The sequence below is a fragment of the Peromyscus eremicus genome, chromosome 8a (genome assembly GCF_949786415.1).
Source record: "Peromyscus eremicus chromosome 8a, PerEre_H2_v1, whole genome shotgun sequence".
In the NCBI taxonomy this organism is placed as follows: domain Eukaryota; kingdom Metazoa; phylum Chordata; class Mammalia; order Rodentia; family Cricetidae; genus Peromyscus; species Peromyscus eremicus.
Window position 1 is genome coordinate 34,012,005 of NC_081423.1, and position 14,245 is coordinate 34,026,249.

Consider the following 14,245-nt stretch of genomic DNA (forward strand, 5'->3'; position numbering starts at 1 on the left):
CACAAGACTCAGAAAGACCTAGAAACCTCACAGGCTTAAGAAGCTGACTCCAGGAGTTTAGATAAGCAGTGTACAATTGCTACAGGGGGCACAAGGAAGCAGGAATAGCCTGGGACCAGGAATTGTGCTCTCTGTGTCTACACTGTGATATAATTTCTCCTTTCTAACTAACTGTGTGTGTATGTATGTGTAAATTAAATTTCAAAAGCATTCGTCTGAAGAGCCTTTACTTCACAATTTAATACAGCAAAGGTAATTACTTTCTGAGGAAAACAAGTGGAGACACCATGCATTTTGTGACTTAAAGTGCCTTTAGGCCTGAATCAGAGGTGGTAAGTGGGGGAGGACAATGCATGGGACAATAACCCGCACAGCTCACAGAGTGAGTTTCTTCTCGGGTCAGTAACTTAGAGAAAAGAAAAATGAACCAAAAGTTTTAATAAACAAGAACTTGTTTCCAGAGTATTAAACGTTAGTGACCATGAGGTAGCTACAAGTTACCTATGTAGATTTCTTTTCTTATTCTCCCTAATCCAGCTACTCTGCATTAACACTGAAAGGCTTTGTCCAACATAGATCCTAGGCTCATCTGAAGTCTGCTGATTCATGGCTCAGCTTTTATCTAAATCACCAGGTCCCCAGTGATGTTACAGAAGCTGGTGGCTGTTAAGTCTGAATCACTAGAAAATATTAATCTTTCAGCCCTAGAGTCAACTCTATAGTCAGTAAAACTTAAGAACACGTGGAAAACATTTTATATTTTATATAAGTTTTCCAAACACAAGTTTATACTGCATCACAAATGCCTGATGTTTACTGAAGTCTAACTTGATGCTCACCCCCAACTATTACTCATCACTTTCTCTCCAGGATGAATTCTGTTACAGTCAGTATAGAATCAATGTCTTTTGGCAGATTTATCACATGCATTTTTCTTATATGGTTTTTCTCAATAATGAGTCTTCTGATGGTTGGCAAGAGATGAACTTTGACTGAATGATTTCCCACAGGCTTTGCATTTATAAGGCTTTTCTCCCGTATGAATTCTCATATGTGTCATTAGTGATGAACTCTGTCTGAAGGCTTTCTCACATACTTTACAGTTAAATGGTTTCTCTCCAGTGTGAATTCTCTGGTGCTGAATAAGGGCTGAGCTTTGGTTGAAGGCTTTTTCACAGTCACTGCATTTGTAAGGTTTCTCACCAGTGTGGATTTTTCGATGAGTGTTGACTGCTGAGTGGGAACTGAAAGCTTTTCCACATTCCTTACAATGATAAGGTTTCTCGCCTGTATGGATTCGGTGATGGATATTAAGTCGTGAGATCCAGGAAAAGGCCTTCCCACATTCATCGCACTTGTATGGCTTTTCTCCAGTATGGATTCTTTGATGTTGGATGAGTGCTGAGCTTTGGCTGAAGGCTTTCCCACATTCCTTGCATGCATATGGTTTCTCTCCAGTGTGAATTCTCTGATGTATAATCAAGGCTGAGTGGTAACTGAACACTTTGCCACACATATCACAATGAAAAGGCTTCTCTCCAGTATGAATACGGTGGTGTCTGCTTAGCCGTGATATTGATGTAAAGGCTTTCCCACACTGGCTACATTCATATGGTTTCTCCCCAGTATGAATTCTATGATGCTGAATAAGAGATGAACATTGACTAAAGGCTCTCCCACACTCGTTACACTTATACGGCTTTTCTCCAGTGTGGATCCGTCGGTGATTGTTAAGGGATGAGCTGCCTTTGAAGGTTTTGCCACATTCCTTACATTTATAGGGTCTCTCTCCAGTATGCATCCTCTGATGCCCAATGAGAGAGGTGGTGAAGCTGAAAGCCTTCCCACATTCGCTACATATGTACGGCTTTTCTCCAGTATGGACTCTCAGGTGCTGGGTTAGGGACGAGCTTTGGCTGAAGGCTTTCCGGCATTCCTTACATTTGTAGAGCTTCTCTCCAGTATGGATCCTCTGATGCTTGCTCAGGGAAGAACTGTGGAGAAAGACTTTTCCACAGCTGTTACATTTATAACCCTTTCGCATTGTGTTGAATCCTAGTTGTTTAAATAGAACTGAGTCCTGCTGTGAGCGGGGCTTTCTTCCTCTGGAGACAACTCCAAGTTTTCTAGTAAATGGAGACTTCATACCCGGCTTTTTCGCGAGGTCGGTGCCCTTAAAGGCCCTCTCTTGTATATAGTCTTTTCTAATGGAAAGCAGCATTTTGCTGCAAAGCTTGTTTTTTTTGCCTTGTTGATCCTCTAACTGTTCCTCATTTACATATGTTCTTCCCAATATGAAGTCAAGAAAATCATCAACTCTGTGGTTTTTCAAGACTTCCTTATTTTCTCCTTTGGAAACTATGGGTTCCAACAAGCTCTTCCATCCTAAATTAAACAAAATGTAAGTGACTCTTGCACTGGGAAGAAAGGAAAATAACGAAATCCATGAACACAGCTAACACAGCCAAACTCAGAATCTCAGGAAAGGTTAGGAACAAGACAAAGGAAAAGAAATAGGAGGGTAGACATGTCTGAAAGGAAGGGTCTGAAGAAGTGTGTGTGTGTGTGTGTGTGTGTGTGTGTGTGTGTGTGTGTGTGTGGCGGGGTGGGGGGTTGCCGAGGCCATCAGATGGCAGCTCTTCCAATAGGAGGGGGTGCCAGTCTTGGTTTAGCAACGAAGGCTGCATCATCAGGTGTTTCTGAGCAGAGCTTATGTTACTTTTCAGTTTCATCACCCAGATCAGTTGCCAGTATATTCAGGTAAATCTTAAAAGAAAGCTTTAGAGAGGAAGAAGAGGGAGGGAAGGAGAGAGGAAAGAGGAGGGAGGGAAGAAGAGGTGCCTCTGCCCTCAGGGGTTCTGTGAAACAATTTTAGTCTCAATAGTGCCACTCTGGCCCTTGTCAGAGTGCTAATGTTGTAATGAGTGTTCTCTCAATAGACAATGCAAAGACCAAAGCTCTGGGAATTACAGGCAATAGCAAGGCAAGGGCCAGTTCTCACAGGCTTCCATTCAATAGCCAAGAAACCAAATTGCTAACGAAGTAACTAGGGCCTCATGAGAACTGTATAAGAACAAACAAAACCAAAGCATTATGCAGTGGGGATAACTACACTGCTACTGTAAGCTGAGTGATAAGAAGATGAAGTTGAAGATAAAAGTCTAGGGCCTAAGATGGCGGGATGGGTAAAGGTGCATGCTTGCCAAGCCTGACAACTTGAGTTCAATCCCTGGGACTCCAGTGGTAGAAGGAGAGCACTGATTCCTGAGAGTCGTCCTCTGAGCTTCACACTCAAGCTGTGGCTTATCCCCACCCCCTCCCTCCTGCACAATATAAATAAATCAATGTAAATAAAATCTAAGTAAGAGCCAGGATACTTAGGATACACTATAAGAAATGAAATGATTGATTCAAAAGAAATGAATATATTTTACAAAGGAGCTTTCATCTTCTTGATTATAAAATTTCACCTGTACAGAAAACAGGAGAAATAGAATCAGGCTGGGACTTGTTACCAGCATTTATTGCTCAAAGACAGTAGAGTGGAGCCATGTGTGGACACTGCTGATAGGGACCAAGACATCTAATGCCAGAATTCTACCCCAAAGCCTATTGCCAAGAGAAAGAAGAAAGAACTTAGACATATACATATATTGTACACATAAACTCTAAAAAATTATTCATGGACAATATCCTCATCAAAACAAATGAAAATCTGAAGATAGGTCATGAATGGCAACCCAAGATGCAACTAATTCAGAATACCCAGCTACTACCAGAGAGAAATGAATTCTGGGTAAGTAGCAGGGTCCAAGAGAATCATCCTCTGAGCCAGAAACAAAGACAAAATGCAAAGCAGAACAGAAAGTGGGCACTTGTGATGCGGCCATCAGAGTCAAACTCGGCAAAGATATCAGGGACAAAGATCTGCTGTACATGGCTTACGAATTGTCCCAGTGATAAACAGCCTGATGAACATCTACAAACCTGCTGAAATTCTATAACTGTCACCATATTGGCACACCTAGTTTCTCTCATGTATTTGCACATGTACATATTCTTCTGTTGTTTTTCATTAACGATGGATACTGAGTCACAAAGTCAAAGCAAAAGCCCAAGACAGTATGGCGATACATTATTATGAAAATTCATGGTCTGGAACTTTTGTTGGACCTCACAGCCAGAATTAATAACACACCTTGAGATTACTTAAGATTTAAGACTGCCTTCCTACTATGTACTCAGCCTGTTTATTTGACTGCCTTTATCAGAGCAATGTAACAACCATCTTACTTGCCTTGGATTGCCCATGTAACCAACTTTTAGAACCTAAGCTAATGGAGAATTGTAATCTAATTCCATGCCCCTGACCTAGAGAGCAATGCATGTGTGTATGTATGCATGATGTGGTAGTCACTTGTGGAAAGCAAAAACTATGTTGAAAAGCAACATTATAAAATGAGTATCTCCATAACTGTTGGAAGCAGCATTCAGACATTACTTGATAGCATTTGTTTGTTATCTGGGTCAGTTGGAGTCAGAAAAGTTTCATCCCTTGTAAAAATCTGTTAAAGATTATCGTAAAATTTCCCTCATTCTTTCTCCATATTCCTGTGACATTCAATAAATACAGAGCAAAAGCCCTTTGTTGGGGACACACACAGGCACAGGGACAGACTCATAAGACAGCATTCAGGAAGGCACAGATTTAGATTCATGCAATAGAGAGATGGAAGACACGGGGAGAAAGAAGCAGAAAATTTAAATCTGGGCTTGTTCCTGTTAACTATTCCAAGGGGAAGTGCTCTGATTTATTTTCCTTAATGTGACACCAACACATTCTGGATACTCTGAGTTATCACCGGTGCACTGAAGTGAAAGGTAGGACAAGAGATGCACCACAGTCATGAAAGTTATGTTCAAGCCATAAAGTAGTACAGGTTATTAGTGCAGTAAAAGGGAAGGGTAGAAGAATCGAGACCGACAGACATTTACTGCACATCACACTGTAGCACATGCTATTGAATGACAAATGCATTTGACAAAGTGCAATCTGTGCTTGGGGAATTCACCTCTCCCTCTGAACCTGATGGACAAGATGACCAGAAACAAAGAAGGGAGACATGTCCTTCCCAGCAATCTCCATGTGCTGGCACATCAAAGGAGGTCCCTGGCCAGTGTCTTCTGAGCATAATCCCTTTATTGTGCCCAGGCAGGTAAGAAATGCCAAGTTCAAGTTCTGATCCCTCTGCCACTTACCTAAGTACACACCTCGAAGCATTCCACTTTCCACCACCTGGAAGTCTTCTGCTTGCTCTAACTGAGAGATGACCTTTGGCTTGGAAAACAGAATACCTGAGTACATGAATACATGAACAAGAAGACATGAGTGGCCATATTAGCATAGAGGTCCAGGACAAGTAGACCCCGAAGTCGGGGCTCAGTGCATAGGAAGAGAAGTTTTGTTTAGAAAGCAGCCTGAAGCTGGGCTCCTAGAGGATGTTGAGAGACAGCCTCAGGATCTGAGTCAGGGCTCTGGCTCGGCACTTCTTTTGGTAGGATGGCTTAGGGGACCCATCACAACAGAGCTGTGTTTGGGGAGACAGGAAAAACACAAGAGAAGGTGCCCTTTATTTAACTCAGCCATATTCAGACATCTCAGAACAGCCAAGGGGAAAAACAGCCATGTCTGAGCCCATCCACAGGCCCTTCACATGTCCTACCAGGTAGAGGGTAGAGATCATGTATTTCCATGTCAGAATATGCACCCCAATAAACCCCTTACCCAGTGAGGCCAGGCTGCTGTAGTTCTCCAGCATCACCTCCCGGTACAGGCTTCTCTGTGCAGAGTCCAGATGCAACCACTCATCCTGGCTGAAGAACACGGCCACATCCCTGAACGTCACAGGCTCCTGGAACAGCAAACCCCTTCCTGCTCATCCCAGACCATGCCCACAGAGAGCATGGGTGAGAAGCAACTCTGTGAGGGTTTTGAGTGTTTCAAGCCAAGCAAGCATTTCCGGACAACAGCTTCATTAACCAGCATGTATTCAGGAGGTTCCTACAGTAAGTGACTCACTGTGCCCTAAGAAAGTGCAAACACAGCACCCTACAAGAGAACACCTGACATCACAAAACAAGATCGGGAAGACAGAACAGAACTCCAGACTAAGAAATGTATTAGTCTTCGAAAGGAGATGGCGTGGTGGTTTCCAAGTTTCTGATACTCTACAAAATTATGGGGCTGGGCATCCGTGTACAACACCGGTGGTCCTTCTAGAGTGGAAATGCTAGGAGCTCGCTTTTTCTTTGCCAAGCCAGAGGCACATCTCCACAACCCCAAGCTGGTCACAAAGCTTAGCATCTTTCCTGCTCTGAAAGGGCAAAAGTAAATGTAAAGATGAGTGGTCGGACTTTCCTCCCTGGAAATAAGGAAGAGGCAGTCCCACTTCTGTTTCTTGGCAGCACTAGGAATTGAACCCAGAGCCCTGAGCATGCTAGGCAAGTGCTCATCTATAAGCAACATCCCCAGCCCCTACTCCTTTTCTTTTGGTTGTATATGAATGTGTGTGTGTGTGTGTGTGTGTGTGTGTGTGTGTGTGTGTGTGTGTATCTGTATCTGTATATGCACCCAAGTGTGTTGAAAACAGAAGTCAACCTCAGGTGTCAACCCCCTCATATGCTATCCATCTTGTTTTTGAGACGGGGCCTCTCCCTGGCCTAGCCCTCGCTGACTCACTAGGCCAGTGAACCCCAGTGAACCCCAGGGATCCACCTGCCTCTCCAGGGCTGGGATGATAAACAACATACCGCTGCTCCTGGCTTTTTTACTTGAGTTCTATGCATTGCATCGAACTAACGTCCTCAGACTTGTGTAGTAAATATATTACTAATTAAGCCATCTTCCCAGAGAGTTTGTGAATCTTCTTACTGGCTAAGTCATTTGCCAGTCTCAACTCAGAAAAGCTCCCCCTAAGGGACTGGTACTCATGCCTTTCTTTAAGCAGAATCATGGCAGAAGCTAATATAATAGCCTTTAGACTATGAAGACAAAAACTCCCTGGGTTCCTTACAAAATAAAACAAGCTCAGCCAATCAAGCACCAAAGGAGCATGGCTTGCATCACCAGGAACTCTGCATGGGGACAAGACTAAATAAACAAAGCTTGAACCTATGGGTTTCTGTGCTCTGCTTCTACATTTATGCCATCTTTTCCTTCTGTGCCTTTGGATGCAGCCCAGATCCACTTCTCGTCATCAGGAAGAAGTTAAATATGAGTATGAAGGTAGGGGCTGGTGTGGGAACAAAAGATCTATTGTTTAAGCTTAGCTTTATGGCCAAAGGATACTGGAGCTGATGAGCATTGATGAGACAAGTGAGGATGAAACTAGCCCTACAATCTGGTCACAAGACCTCAAGTTCACATATACGAGAAGGCAGGGGTGATACACTTTCCACCAGTCAAAAGCGTTAAGTGGGAAAGATATTAAAAACCGTAGCTGACACCCTATGAACTGATTCCATCTCTCAGACAGCTACTCTGCCCGTGCAAGTAAGTTCCTGCTCTAATAAAGCCTTGCTTGCTGAGGCTCTGTGTGTCTTGCTGACACCTTCTCCAAGAGAATGCAAGAACCAGGGAACTATATAACAGCCTGATAGACTAATGTCTGCTCAATAAGGAAGGGAAGGCAGTTAACTCCTGGTCATTGGCTATGTAACTGATTAATGGAGACAGGAAGAACCTCCCTTCAGGAGTTATAGTCTCACCTTTCAGCAGCTTCTGTTCCTCCTTGGGTTCTGAAGCCCCGAGAGTTCAAGAAAGAATGAAATAGATTTGCCTCTTCTGCAGCCTGAGGCAGCTCAAAAGAGAAGTGGCCTTTACTCACCTGAACGTGGGCTGGCAGCAACCTCTGGGCCATTTTTCTCCCTCTGTTGCTCCTCCTGAGAAGACACCTGGAGGAAAAGGCTGTGAGATTCACTCATTCTGACTGCTCTCCAGTTCTCCCTGGGCCAGACCAGGTTAGAAACCACCTGCTGGGCATCTGCACAGCCCAGTCTCCCCAAGCTAGATGGAACCTGGGCATGACCACCAAAGCCAGAAGCAAGCCAAAAGCACACCTTGTTATGGCCACCAAAGCCAGAAGCAGGCAACAAGCACACCTTGTTATTGGGCCTGTGACCTTTTCACTAGAGATTATGAAGAAAGACAACTGAACCAAGCTATTGCGTTCTTCAGCAAGGTAGCAGGCGCCATGGTGTGCAACTCATGAAGGTAAGAGAAGGCATAAATATTCCACCCATCTGCACTTGGACATTGCAAGTGAAAGAAGTGACGGCAGAATGCATACCCTTTTCAGAAGACTAGAAATTAGTCCTCTCATCCTCGTGGGCGTTTGCCTCTGGTCAGAAAAATTACCAAAGTCTCTTAAATTAACAAGAAGACCCCCCCACACACACACACACGCTTGAGAACAGCATCACTAGCTAGAATTGAATTTAAATTTTGGAAAAAAGGGGCTGGAGGTACAGCTCATGTAAGAGCGCTTGATATTAACAAGTCCTAGGTTCCATGCTCAGCATCCTTCTGCTCTTTCCAACAGCAAAACGTTAGAGCAAAGGAACAGAACTTCACCAAAAAAGAATACAGACTGTGGGATTCACTCTAAGATACTGTCCAACACCGAAGACAGACAGAAACGAATAAACAAAGTTTCAGCTCGGGGATGGTAAGCCTGCAGGCACTGTGCTCAAGGCCACCCTGATGCGCAAACCTGAAGCCGGCCGCTTCCTTGACCGCTATTCCGGCCCGCGGATCCGGAGCGACCTGGAGTCAGGGCCAACGGTCTGCACCTGCCACCGAGGCCTTTGCGTGCTCCCGCCCGGCTCGCAGCTCTACCCCGCGGGCTCCCAGCTACGCCCGCTCTGCCTGCAAGCCTAGTAAGCCCAACAACATCCAGCGAGGGAACCGTACTGGGCTCAACTGCGCGCGCGCGCCAGACACCTGATTTCCAAAACGGACTACATTTCCCAGAAGGCACCGCGACACCCTTACTGTGCCGCAGTGGGAGATAGGCGCCTAAAGGCTGACCGTCAGCCTCCACCTCCCAGGCTTTTATTCACGCTTTATTCTTAACTACAATGGTAATACTACTAAAAAGGGCAAAATGGATGTGCATTAAAAATGTACAAGAATAAGGCCCTGGCTGCTTAGTTTCGGATGGCGAGAGAAAAAAAAAATCATTTTTTAAATAGAAAATGATGCTTTTTGTAGCCTACAAAAGGAACAATATATACAATTTTTCATTGTTGGCTCATACTTGAAGCAAACATTAAGCAAATAAACTGCTATATTAGCTATTACTGCCACTGGCAGCCCAGATTTTCAGGGAAAGCAAAAAAGGTAGAACTAAAATCTACTCATTATTTGAACTGGAAATTTTTAGCTCTTTTTACAAAACTTTGATTCTGTCTTTGTTCACTGTAAAGAATGACAATTCAACTGCAATTAGATATAAAGTATGTTCTCTAGATAGCAATTAACACAATCTTCTTTAAGTCGGTCCTTAACGAAGTCCACAGCATGGGACCCATAAGATAAGAACAGCCCCTGGAAGGAAGTCAGCTAAAGGCTGTATTAGTTTCCCAGGAATCAACATGAAGAACTTCTGCTGAACCAAGGTGGAAGGATTTCATCACCAGAAGACCGCAAAGGTTTGAAAGTCAGCAAACACCGTAAGGCTCTGCCTTACTTCTATTCCTGTCGAAGTATGCCAGGAGTGGAGCTACCCAGATCCAAACAAACACCAACCCACCAACAAAGCATTCAACATACACACTAAAACATACCACTTTAGCATAAGGATTATTTTGACTTCATGCTGGGTGTGGGCCTTTCTGTAGGCTTTTAGTAGATAGTTTTGTCAAGCTAAAGAAGATCCCCAGATGGCTAAACTTTTAAATCATGAATGAACAGTAGATAGGACCAAATGCTTTTTCTGCATCCATTTAGATAATCATGTTTTTGCCTTTAATCTGTTAATGTACTGAATTACAGAAATACATTTCCTAAATCGTTAATCCACTAAAGCACATCTCTGGGACAAACAAGACTGGCTATGACAGGTTTGTCTCTGTCAATTTGTAAATGTTGGGCTGGGTCTTTCTGTCTCTCTGCTTCTTAGTTTGACCTGAATGGGTTTTTTAAAAATTTTTTATTCTACTTATGTATTAATTTCATGATGCGTGTTGTCATCTCCAATGTGTGATATTTTGTGAACAGAGAAATTCCTTTGTAACACAGTTGAGTATTATGGGTTTGTTTGGTGTTCTGTGGAAGGCTTCACATGAATATTTTCTATTCTGAGTGAGAAGATGTTGTTGGTTGTTTTTACTCTTTTACTCTTTGGGGGCCTGCCACCCAGCTCCCAAATAAATCACACAGAGAGGCTTATTACTTACAAATGCCTGGCCTTAGCTTGGCTTATTTCTAGCCAGCTTTTCTTAAATTACCCCATCTATCTTCTGCCTTGGGGCTTTTTCCTTTTCTTACTTCTGTAGTCTTACTTTTACTCTTACTCGCTGGGTGACTGGGTGACTGGGTGACTGGGTGGCTAGATGGCTAGCTCCTTCTTCTCACTCCTTGATCTCTCTTGCTTCCCCAGATTTCTCCTCCTCTTTTATTCTCTCTGCCTGCCAGCCCCTCCTATCCTTTCTCCTGCCTTTCTATTAGCCATTCAGCTCTTTATTAGACCAATCAGGTGTTTCAGACAGTCAAAGTAACACAGCTTCACAGAGTTAAACAAATGCAACATAAAGAATGCAACACACCTTTGTATCATTAAAGCAAATGTTCTACAGCCTAAACAAATGTAACACATCTTAAAATAACATTCCACAACAAGAGGACCTCCATGGGTGAGCTGACACAGACAGACAGCAGTACAACCTGAGAAAGGAGAGCTGTGCTTGGTGTCCCTTTGCCTCCTCTCGCCTCAGCTCACTGCGTCTGCCTGTTCTCTGAAAAATGCTGTGGCCCTTTTCATTTTTTTTCCTGCCGTGCTAAGGAACCCAAGGCCTTGTGCATGTTAGGCAGGCACTCTATCACTGAGCTAGAGCCCCAGCCTGCTAGATTATTTGTTTTTAAATCAAGATCTTGTTTTGTATTAATGTCCTGCTTCCAGATCTGCTTGTGGCTTAGTGGTTTGTTTTAGTTTTATCTCCCTCATATTTGAAGGTGTGTTTCTTCTGGAGTTTCACACATGAATTTTCAGCAAGAACACCTGTTCTTATTTCTTGATATTGTTGTTGCTGTTATTGTGACATTTGTTTTCACCTGTTCTCCAGCTGCTGTTCTTTCTACCTGCCAGATGTGAGCATTGTAGCATTGTTTTACTGTACTCTTCAATCAGGTTTCGGCCTATGCATTATCCACCATGGACGCTTCCCGTGTATGCAACTGGATAGCCACATGCACATGGTTGAAGTTGGACCAACTTCATATTATACTCAAGAATTCCCTCAACATGGATCAAAGATCTAAACGTTAGAGCTAAAATTATAAAGCACTAGAAAGTAAAACATAGGTGGTATCTTGTTAGGGTTTCCATTGCTGTGATCAAACACTGTGACCAAAAGCAACTTGAGGAGAAAAGGGATGACTTCCACTTCTAACTCTCAGATCACACTCCATCAACGAGAGACATCAGAGCAGGAACTTGAAGCAGAAACTGATACAGAGGCCATGGAGGAACTGACTTCCTGCCTGGATCCTTGTAGTAGCTCAAACTGCTTTCTTGTAGACCCCAGGACCACCCGCCTGGGGGTGATACCTCCCATAGTGGACTGGGCCCTCCCATATCAAACATTAATCAAGAAAATGCCCCACAGGCCAATCTGGTGGGGACATTTTCTTAATTGAGTTTTCTTCATCCCAGCGGACTAGGAACTTGTGTCAAGTTGATAAAAAAAAAAAAAAGAAAAAAAAAAAAAAACTAGCCAGGACAGGTATAAATCTTCATGACCTTGGAATTTCTTGTGAGATCTTAGATGTGATACCAAAATACAAACAATAAAAGAAAATGTAAATCAGATCTCAAGAAAATTAAAATTTTGTGCATTTTGAAGAAAGTAAACAGACAAGCCACAGAATGGAATAAAAATCTTTGCAAGTCATATGTCCAACAAGTCCAAGACGTACAGCTCAACCAGAAGACAGATACCCACACTTAAAAAAGGATCAACAAATTTGAACAGCCATCTCTTTAAAGGAGATATACAAATAGGCAAATGCACATCAAAGATGCCCAACACCGTTGGCCATTGGGAAAAAGCAAACGGAGAAGGTGAACTTTGGCTTCATGCACACAGGAAAGTGACCCTGGGAAAACTGAAGGTGACAAGTGCCGGGACCGATGCCCACGGCTGCAGTGGCCATAGACACACTTGCTGAGAAAAGTGAAGTTTGTGCTCGCCTGCTGGCTTTCTCTCTGTTGGTTCTGCCCACATTCAAGGCCGTGTCTCTGGACTGAGCTACTGTCGCACAGGGCAGTCCTTCTGGAAGCGCTCTCATAGGCACACCAGCTGTGTGCTTCAGTGATCTTCTAAGGATCTGTCCAGCAGCTCAAGTTGACCATCAAGACTCAGTATCTCAGCCCCGATCTGATAGAGTTCTTGGCCTATGAGAAGAGGCAGTGAGAGATGTCCGCACATGTGCACGACAATGGGCCACAAGAAGGCCATCATCTACAAGCCTGGGGCAGCTCTCACAGCACCTGGCCCATGTGCCACCCTAGTTTCAGACTCATAGCCTGCCATTTGGCCACCCGTCTGTGCCATTTTGTAAGGCAGTGGTGGCACACACCTTTGGTCCCAGCACGTGGGAGGCTCATGCCTTTAATCCCAGCACAATTGGGAGGTGGAGACAGGAATATAAGGCGGATGCAGACAGGATCTTGCCCCCTTTCTGCCTGAGGATTCATAGAGGTAAGAAGTCTCTAGTGGCTACTGCTCTGCTTCTCTGATCTTTCAGGTTATTACCCCGATATTTGGCTCTTGGTTTTTATTGATAAGACTAATTAGGATCATGCTCCATACACCCTTGATCAGTTGCATAGATGCAGATGCCATGCTTTTCAGCATTCTTGTGCTGAAGACAGTGATGGATGGATGCACTGACTCTCCTGCCTACATGTTCTCTGAAAGCGAGAAGGTGAGCAATTCACAGCACTCCTACTCCAGAGATCAGAAGCTTTAACACCTTGCATTCATTGCACCCTCAAATGTATGGTCTTAGGTCACTTCTATAAGAAAGACCACCTGGCTGTTAAATGTGTGGAGTAGTTGGTGCACATGTGCTCGAACACATACATGCACGAATGCACATGTACACACACATGCACACACACACACACACACACACACACACACAGACACACACACACACAAATACTCTGCTTGGACAGTCTTTTGCAGTGTCACCCACTCTGGCCTATCCCCACTAAGCTGGCTTCCACCCCAGAAGAGAGTGAGCCACTTGGCGTGGCAAGAGAATTCAAAGAATGGTGGCATCTTTCTGCTGCTTGCCCTCTCCACCAGCCATGCCCAGACCTCTGCTGCCACCCTAATCCACCCTGACTAATGGAGTGCAATTAGTCCTGGCTCAGGCCTCACTTTGACGAGTGCACTAATCCGGGGAGGCTGGGGCCTCAGCATCTGTCTCCAAGATGCCTTTGCATTGAGCTGCAGAGAGCTCAATCCTGTCCTCTGTTGGCAATGATGGGAAAGCGTCTTGGAGCCAAGCCCCTTCACCATGGTCCAACCATGAGATGGAACAGTCGAATACAAGAGCTTCAGCTCCAGAGAGCTGGGAAGCTTTTAGAAATGACCTGGGGGACAACAGCTCAGGACTCCTGACCCAGATGAGAGCCGCAGGGTCAACCAGCCCTGCCCTTCCTCCCTCCAACACCAGTGGGTGGGCTGGTGGTTTCACACCACTATGAATGCAAATCTAGCTGCTGATGTAAGTCAGCTGCATGGCCTTGGGCTGTCAATCACTCCCTGAGGTGTCTATTTCCCAGTCTGCAGGATGGGAGAATCTCTCTGCAGAGCTTCTGTATGTTTGGTGATGTTGAAGCTCAGCATCCCTCCCTCCCCGCTTACCAAGCCTTGTCTTGCACCTGTCCTTCAGATTCACTGGGCTGGCACACTCAGCCTCTGCTCCTGTCATCTGTCACTTACAGGTTTGTCC

General features: G+C 44.4%; 1 protein-coding gene across 1 annotated transcript; it reads right to left on the minus strand.

The window, feature by feature from the left end:
• Positions 1 to 210: 210 nt before the first annotated feature.
• Znf879 (zinc finger protein 879) lies at positions 211 to 8,969 on the minus strand. The gene is made up of 5 exons (XM_059270464.1): positions 8,772 to 8,969; positions 7,887 to 7,953; positions 5,786 to 5,912; positions 5,260 to 5,355; positions 211 to 2,385 (listed from the first exon to the last, which is right to left on the minus strand). Exons 2-5 carry the CDS (start codon positions 7,917 to 7,919, stop codon positions 950 to 952), a joined length of 1,692 nt encoding a protein of 563 aa, XP_059126447.1. The 5' UTR covers positions 7,920 to 7,953; positions 8,772 to 8,969; the 3' UTR covers positions 211 to 949.
• Between the last annotated feature and the right edge of the window lie 5,276 nt (positions 8,970 to 14,245).